The sequence below is a fragment of the Spermophilus citellus genome (genome assembly GCF_964194105.1).
Source record: "Spermophilus citellus genome assembly, chromosome: 9".
Lineage (NCBI taxonomy): Eukaryota > Metazoa > Chordata > Mammalia > Rodentia > Sciuridae > Spermophilus > Spermophilus citellus.
Genome location: NC_138191.1, coordinates 58,321,402 through 58,330,470, shown reverse-complemented (window position 1 = coordinate 58,330,470; position 9,069 = coordinate 58,321,402). Strand labels below are relative to the sequence as shown.

Below are 9,069 nucleotides of genomic sequence, written 5' to 3'. Positions count from 1 at the left end.
CTATAATTGTGGGAAATGTAGTCCCGGAAAAGCACGGGGAGCGGGCTCTACGGCTCTAGCTGACCACGATCCCCGGCAGGCCCTGCGATCGCGACGTTACGCTCGCGGAGTCAGCGCGGGGGGCGGGGCTGCGGCCGAGGAGGCGCGTCCCAACGGTTCCCGCGGCTCTTGGAACTCGCTTGGGTTCGCTCGTTCTCCTTTTGGTGTGTTTGAGGCTTCCACGCCGTGGCCCGGGAGAGGGTCCGAGGCCTCCGAGCGCAGACGTGTCGCGCGGCCCTGCGGTGGGCCTGTCCCCAGCTGCGACTTGGGTGGTGAGCGAATGCCCCTTGGCGGGTGGAAACCAGTTTTGTTTCCCTCCGGGCACCTTGGACGCGCTGGGCCCGGGTCCTCGCTCTTGCTGAGCATGCCGCTGTGCAGGGTTGTGTTTGATTTGACAAGAGATCCGAGGCTGTCAAGTTTTGCTCCTCTTCTTTCAAGTGGACGTAGGATCAATGATGTTAAGTTGAGCGTTTTCCTGACAGGATAATACTATAACAAAACGATGACCTCTTTCCACAATGGGAAATCTTTTCCGACTGCAGCCCGATCTTACCAAAATCACAGGGCATAAAGTAGGCGCTCGAGACGAGGCTCCCGCCAGTGTCGGGGACCCAGAAGTTTGGTCCTTCCTGGAATTGACGACTACCCGCCCCCTTCCCTTTCTTCTGGTCGGGGTATAAAATATACCCCTTCCTGTGGTGGGCATGCGTGTGTACCTATAAAACAATTAATTAGGGCTAAAAGATGACGTCGTCTGGGCTTCTAGGTAGGATGATGTACCCTCCCACGTACGTGCAGGCAATGAAGATAGGTTTTTTTTTTGTAACTACTGTTAAGTTGAAGTGAGGAACAATCTTTATTTGACAGTAAATGATCCTCTAGAAAAATGAAAATGTTTGAACATCAGATGTAATCATTGCCACCTCAAAAAAGTTAGAAAATTCTTATATGGAAATACACAGATGTTGATCATAAAACTTGACTTAAATAAAAAATACAGCATCAAACAGCATTTTTTTTTTTGAACTTGTCCAAATTTTCTTTACCTTTTTCTCCACAATTTTACAGGGGACTAGAGATGCTGACTAGATAAAGCAGGATGGAAACCTGATCATTGAATTTTGTTGGGGAAGTTTGAACAGAAACATTTGTGGAAACAGAGAGGAAAGAGGATAAAAACAGTTTGTCTGCTAAGATTACAGAGAATATTTAATTTCCTGCCCCAACTTTTTCCAATAAGGTGAGAGTTTTTTTTCCCCCCTTAACCTTTCACCCTATCTCTGAGAGATTTTGAGTGTGGAATTAAATGTAGCAATTACTTTAGAGAGATGAGGGGAAGGAAAGGCAGTTTAGTATTCATCATTTATATGTACATTTATATGTACATTCAAGACTGTAATGTACAGTCTTAAATATAATACATAGGACTTCTAGCCTTTTGGACCTCAGGATGTGGTCAGAATTTTTAAAAGGGTGATAAAAGAGGTGCTACAATGAAGAAGGTAAGTGGAATCTGAAACAGGAATGAATTGTAAGATTATACAGTAAAATGTATAGGAGTAGTAGGGATTCTAAAGCTTTAGTTTCTCATTTTAATAATTCCAATAATAAAAATGTCTTATGATGATTTTTTTTATGTGTGATGGAATTTAGTAGCATTTCACAACCCTAGAAATACTCAACAGTTGAAGAAATAAGTTTCTTTTTCTTTAATAGTTGTATGAATTGAACTTCCAGATGTAATTTTGATCTCTGTGGTTTATGACTTGTCAATTCGACTGTGTGTATGTGTTTAAATTTTATAACCATTGTGAATGGGAGGAGGGGATAACTTTTATCTGGTAATGAATTGCCTTCTAGGACAATATGAAAGACTGTACTGATTACATTTTATCAGTGATTATGAAAATTCAAATACCTCATATTGAAATTGACATAATAGAGTAGTAAAGGGGCTGTGGTTGTAGCTCAGTGGTAGAGCGTTTGCCTCGAGTACTTGAGGCCCTGGGTTCGATCCTCAGCACCACATAAAAATAAATAAATAAATAAAAATAAAGATATTGCGTCCATCTACAAGTAAAAAAAAAAAAAAAAAGTAGAAAAGAATAGTTGAACGTAATTAAAAGGTCTTTGGATCTTGCTGACCTGGATTAAAATCTTGGTTTCACTCTTTATGTGACCTTGAGCAAATTAATTTGTCTCTGAATTATACCTTCTTCATCCTTAATGTGGAACAAAAATACTTATTTTACGCACTTATTAAGAAGTCTTAAGGGCTGGGATTGTAGCTCAGTGGTGGAGCGCTTGCTTAGCATGTGTGTGAGGTACTGGGTTTGATTCTCAGCACCACATGTAAACAAATAAGTAAAATAAAGGTCCATCAACAAATAAAAATGCATATTTTTTTAAAAAAGAAGAAGGCTTAATGTGCTTAGAAAAGAACGACTGTAATGACTAGACCCTGCTTAAAATAAAAAATCAGTCCACTCAGATTATATTGAATTATCTTTCATGACTTTACACTACAGAGAAATTTATTATTATTGTGTTTGTTTTGTTTTAAATCACCATGAAAGATTTCACAACATTCGAAATAGAAAAATAATGAATTAAATTCCATTACTGTGAGAACCTTTTGACTGACACCACGGAATCTTTCAGGCAAGGTACAAGAATTTTTTTTTTTTTTTAAGAAATGGCATCTAGTTCATCAGACTACTGTAATAAAGACAATGAAGAAGAAAGTTTGCTTGCAAATGTTGCTTCCTTAAGACATGAACTGAAGATAACAGAATGGAGTTTGCAGAATTTAGGGGAAGAATTATCCAGGTAAGTAAAATCACATATAGAATTCAGAGTGTGACTTTAATTTATGAATGTAAAATGTTTAGGTTCCATTATTACGTATTGTGGGTTTTTTTAAAGATTTCTTAAAATGATAAAACTGTTTTTTGTATATCTTTATTTTATTTATGTAATTATTATTTTTTTAAATATTTATTTTTTTTAGTTGTAATTGGACACAGTACCTTTCTTCCATTCATTTATTTTTATGTTGTGCTGAGGATTGAACCCAGGGCTAGGCGAGCGCTCTACCACTGAGCCACAATCCCAAACCCTTATTATTATTTTTTTAAAATATTTTTTTAGTTGTAGATGGACACAGTATCTTTATTTTTATTTATTTATTTTTATGTAGTGCCAAGGATCAAACCCAGTGCCTCATGCATACTAGGCAAGTGCTCTACCACTGAGCTATACCCCCAGCCCTATATATTGTGTTTTTAATATGCCTCTGGAATAAGATATAATTTTCTATGCATTTTTTTTAGGTATTTATTTTTTAAATTTTAGGAGAATATAATATCTTTATTTTGCTTCTATGTGGTGCTGAGAATCAAACCCAGGGCCTCAAGTATGCATGCTAGGCGAGCGTGCTACCACTTGAGCCACATCCCCAGCCCCTACTATGCGTTTTAATATAACTCACAGTTTAGAAAAAAAGGATATTAGAGAATAATTTACATATTAAAAAAAAAGTAATGGGTTAGGAATAAAAGCATGAAATAGTGAGGCATAGTGAGTGGTGAGGCACAGTAGTGCATGACCAAGGCAGGAGGATTGCAAGTTTGAGATCAGCTTGGGTGATTTTAGTGAGACACTATCTCAAAAAAAAATGAAAAATGCCAGGAAGGTAGCTCGGTAGTGGAGTGCCTTTGTCAATCCCTAGGACTGCCAAAAAAAAAAAAAAAGTATACAGTGTATATTTGGAGCTTTATATTAATCTTTCATTGCTGTGACATTTTTTTTGAATCCTAAGTAACCTTAGCATAGATACTCAGGAAGTACATAGATTGCTAGTTTAATGTTAATTATGGTTTATTTATTTGTTTATTTGGGAATAAAATTTTTTAGTTTAGACAGGGTCTTACCAAGTTTCTGAGGGCTTGTTAAGTTGCTGAGACTGGCCTCAAATTCATAATCCTTCTGCCTCAGCCTCCCAAGTGGCTGGGATTATAGGGTGTGCCGCTTGGCCTAATTATGGTTTATTTAAAATTTAGTTGGAATGTTGCCTTACATTTATAACTATAGATACAATTTTAAGCATCATTTCTGAGTATTTCTTTTTCTTTCCTTATTTATTCTATAGGAATTTGTAGTGACTACTTAAACTATCTAAGAACTAAAATATACTTCTCTTTTTGTCTCTAGTGTTAGTCCAAGTGAAAATTCTGATTATACCTCTAATCCCTCAAGGACCGAAAGGCTCATTTTGGAAGATCTTGTTCAGCCTAGCCACCCAGGACTTTCGAACTACTCATCTTATAAAAAACTTTGTAAAATGTCTGGTAGTAGTACTGAATTTCAAAAAAGTGCAAGAGATAAGGTTATTGTTTTTAGATTGTCTACTTAAGTAGTTTTAGTTTTAGACTTATATACTTAAAATGTGTTTTCTTTAAATGCCTGTTCAATTTTCTGTACTCTTTTTACTATAGGGTTCAAGAATTAAAAATGCATTTTTTTTTAATGTTCTAACAAGAACATAGTTATCTTGGTGTATTACTTTATTTTTAAACTTCTATATTTGTTGCCTTTTTGTAGTTTAATGTCTTCTTTTCTCAAGTAAATTATAATTCCCTTGATTTTAGTATTATGCCCAATAGATAACAGATAATCAATTATTAATTAACTAACATATATTCACAATTTAGCTTGAATCAGGTGCTATGTGGTGCTATGGCACTATTCTCCTTTCATTATGCCTAAGTTTGTCAGTGATGTTAGAAATCTTTTCCTGATCTGGAAATCTGTTCCTCTCTTTTACTGTATCTCTTTCTTACTCAACCCTTTCACTGACTTGCCCTCTCTTCTTCCTGTTTATCATGTCCCCATTCCCAAAATTCATGTACATAGACAAGGTTGCATATACATATCATATGTTTTGATAAAAATTTGCTCTTTCTGTTTCAAAAAACCATTCTTTGAGAGATTTTTCTGTAAGGATGCTGCATAATGAAACTATTTGAGCCTACATTTCAGAAAATAAATTCAATTCCATGTCTACAAAGAGTATGTAATTTTGGGACCTTTGATCCCTATCCTGATTTGAATTACTGATAATTCTTATTGTATATATTATATGTGTATAATCATTATGTTTTACCATAAGTAAAATAAAAAGATAGGTCACAAGTTGGAAAGAAAAAGCTTTTAGTAATACCTATCAAAGAGAATGGGTTAATCTATAGTATACATAAAGCTCCTTGAGAGTGAAAAGAAAAAGATAGTAACCCAGTGGTCAAAAAACATGAATGGAAAAGGAAATACAAATGATCTTCAGGCAAATGGATGAGTGTTACATTTCACTTACAGTAAAAGAAATTCAAAATGAAACTGAATTTAAGTACTAGTTGTTACTAATCATATTGTTAAACATCCAGATGTTTGACACTGTCTTTTGTTTTGATATTTGGAGGATATACATTGCTGGTGTGAATGCAAAATGATATAATCCTTATGGAGAGGCATTTGGCAATATTTACCTGCAAAACTATCCTATAGGTACATCTGTGTGAGTACAAAATGAGTCAAAATGAGTCATTAGAAATAACTTCAGTGCCCAGTGAAAGGTGATTGAATAAACTATGGTTCATTCATGCAATGGAAACTTTATTTAAGGGAAAATTTTTTGAGTTTCTCTAAGTATTGATTATGGAGAGATTGCCAGTATATATTGTTCAAGTAAAAAATGCAAGGTGCAGAATAGAGTATAAAATATCCTCATTTTTGCATAAAGAGTCAAGGTAGGTGGGTAATTTGTATTACTTGTGTAGGCATGTGGAATCACTAGAGTACTAAATAAGAAAATTATGAAAATGGTTACCTATCTACTAATGATTGGCTGGACTCTTCTGTGTATGTTTTTTTTTTAAAGATTTTTAAAAAGATGGACATAATATCTTTATTTATTTTTATGTGGTGCTGAGGTTCAAACCCAGTGCCTCACCTGTGAGAGGCAAGCACTTTACCACTGAGCTATAACCCCAGCCCCTTCTGTGTATGCTTTTTCTATTGTAGTTTTGATTTTGAATTGCCTAAATATATTACTCAAAAAAAAAAAAAAAAGAAAGAAAGAAACCAAAACTAACGAGGTGAGGTGGCAACATCTATAAGTCCAATGGTTTAGGAGACTGAGGCAGGAAGATTGCATGTTCAAGGCCAGTCTTAGTAATTTGTCAAGCCTTAAGCAGTGTAGTGAGACTGTGTATCAAAATACAAAATAAAAAGGGCTGGGGATGTAGCTCAGTGGTAAAGCATTTCTGGGTTCAATCCCCAGTGTCCCCTTGCCAAAAAAAAAAAAATACAAATATTGTTTTGAAAAATCACAACCCCCATGAAAATTAAAATGTTTGTTAAGAAGAATATATTAAAAATACACATAATAAGGGCTGGGGCTGTAGCTCAGTGGCAGAGCACTTGCCTGGCTCATGTGAGGCACTGGATTCAAGCCTTAGCACCACATAAAAATCAACAAATAAGGCTGGGTGCAGTGGCTCACACCTGTATTCCCAGCAGCTGTGGAGGCTGAGACAAGAGGATCATGATTTCAAAGCAATTTAGCAAGGCACTAAGCAACTAAGTGAGACTCTGTCTCTAAATAAAAATACAAAATGGGGCTGGGGATATGGCTCAGTGGTGGAGTGCTCCTGAGTTCAATCCTCGGTACCAAAAAAAAAAAAAAAAAAATCAACAAATAAATAAAGGCATGCTATCCATCTACAACTCTAATTTTTTAAAATAAATACACAGAACAAAAAATATTTTAATCTGTTATTTCTCTTTGTTGGTCAACATTTGGGTTCTTTTTATTTACTCTTATGGACAATGTAGTTCTGAATATTTGTATTTGTATATCAGGTGCAAAAGTGCAAATGTTTCTATCAAATTTATACTCAGGAGAGAGATTGTTGATTTTAAAATATTCAATTTTATTGAATAATACCAGTCAGTTTAACAAAATAGCCACTGTTTTCCAAGTCATATTTAATGCATGACAAGCAGTAGAAGAGAGAGTAATGATGTCTCAAGTATTTTCATCAGTAGTCAATAGATATTTTATCTCTTTTTTTAGCTTTTAATTTTGATAATTATGTATCATTTTTCATTTTATGTAGTCCTTAACTAATTAAAAATAGATTGTTCTTTTTTATTTTTCAGATGTCTTTTTCATCTCCTGTGGATCAAGAAATTAAAAGTCTTCGAGAGAAACTTAATAAACTTAGGCAACAAAATGCTTGTTTGGTCACACAGAATCATTCTTTAATGACTAAAATAGAATCAATCCACTTTGAATTAACACAGTCAAAAGCAAAAGTATGTATTTGAAATAATCAATATGCCAATAGGAAATAAATGAAATCATTTTCATCTATTTGAAAAATATTTGAAAAATATTCTTTTTATTGCCTTAATATACAGCAATTTTTATTATGATACTACTGATATGTTAAGAAATTGATTTTAGCTGGGTGCGATGGTGCATGCCTGTAATCCCAGCATCTTGGAAAGCTGAGTCAGGAGTTTCACAAATTTGAGACCATCCTCAGTAACTTAGTGAAGCCATAAGCAACTTATTGAGCAAAATAAAGAGTGCTGGGGATGTAGCTCATTTGTAGAGGACTCCTGCGTTCAACCCCAATAATCCCTCTGCAAATAAAAAAGAAAATTATATCTTAAAATGATTTAGGGAAATTTATAGTTTTTACATTTAGAGAAATCAACTCTTAGAATTACCAGAGTGTAGTATTTCTTATCTTATTATTTATCTTCCTTTTTAAAGAGAATACACTGTCATTGTTGAAACCTTAAGGAGTAGAAGAAAGGAAGAAGAAAGATCACTCAAAAGTTTCTACCATCTAGAAATTACCCTACTGGTTGATTACATAGTTGAATCCAGACCCTTCTTGAATAGTTTTGGGTTTTCCTATCGTTTTTATTTCATGTATAGTCAGAGTTTTTGTTTTCTTCTTTTTTTTTTTTTTTTTTTGATGGTACTGGGAATGAACCCAGGGCCTCACGTATGTTAGTAAGAAGTCAAGCTCTTTACCACTGAGCTATTCCCCTAGCCCAATCTGAACATCTTCTGATGGATTTACTTAGCTTTTTCACTGATCATTTTTATGGTAGCATTATGTTTTATTGTGATTATTCCATAACTTAGTTGATGATTTTCCTATTCGAGTGGTTCGAAGTTGAGTGAGCTCAGTGGTGTATGCTTGTAATCCCAGTGTCTTGGGAGGCTGAGGCAGTAGGATCATAAGTTCAAAGCTAGCCTCAGCAATTTAATGAGACCCTAAACAACTTAGCAAGACTCTGTATCAGAATAAAAAGGGGATGTGGCTCAGTGGCTAAGTGCCTCTGGTTTCAATCCCTGCTTCCAAAAATTAATAATAATTAATAAAAAATCGAAGAACTCAAGATGTCTAAAATTAGAAATATGGTAAATTACATTATGCCTATAAAATGGGTTGCAACAAAAATCTTTTTAAAAATAATGAGATAAATATATCGGTACTAAGAGGCAAAGTTATTTGAATTACACAGAACATTAGGAGGTTCAAATGATATAACGTATGTAAAGACACTTAGGGTAATATCAGCACTCAAAAACATACCCAGGCTGTGGAAGTAGCTTAATGTTAGAACACTGGTCTTGAATATATGAGATTGTTGGGTTTCATACCCAACTCTTCAAAAAAAAAATCTATTACTTCATATATTTAATGATAGAAAAACACTACAGAGCAAAACATGTACAAAGTTCCCAGTTTTGCTTTTTATAAAAAGTGCATAAATATATGTTTGTATGTATATAGTTATACATGTGAAATATGTAAGGATAGAAAGTCTATTGGTAACTTCAAGAGGAACTGAAAGGTCAGAATGGGGCTTTCATTATTTACTTTTATGGTCTATTTGTCTAATCCTTTTTGTAGTCTATATAGTTTTAAGTAGTGGAGTTACGGGAAA

At 34.6% G+C, this 9,069-nt stretch overlaps 1 protein-coding gene across 1 annotated transcript in view; it reads left to right on the top strand.

Moving 5' to 3' along the window:
* The first annotated feature begins 118 nt into the window (after positions 1–118).
* CCDC18 (coiled-coil domain containing 18) overlaps positions 119–9,069 on the top strand; it is a 115,673-nt gene continuing 106,722 nt past the window's right edge. Inside the window, exons 1-5 of the mRNA XM_081307403.1 lie at positions 119–311; positions 1,108–1,279; positions 2,733–2,868; positions 4,252–4,426; positions 7,258–7,413. Of these exons, the coding sequence (XP_081163529.1) occupies positions 2,735–2,868; positions 4,252–4,426; positions 7,258–7,413 (465 nt within the window). The 5' untranslated portion in view covers positions 119–311; positions 1,108–1,279; positions 2,733–2,734. The remainder of the gene's footprint in view (positions 312–1,107; positions 1,280–2,732; positions 2,869–4,251; positions 4,427–7,257; positions 7,414–9,069) is intronic.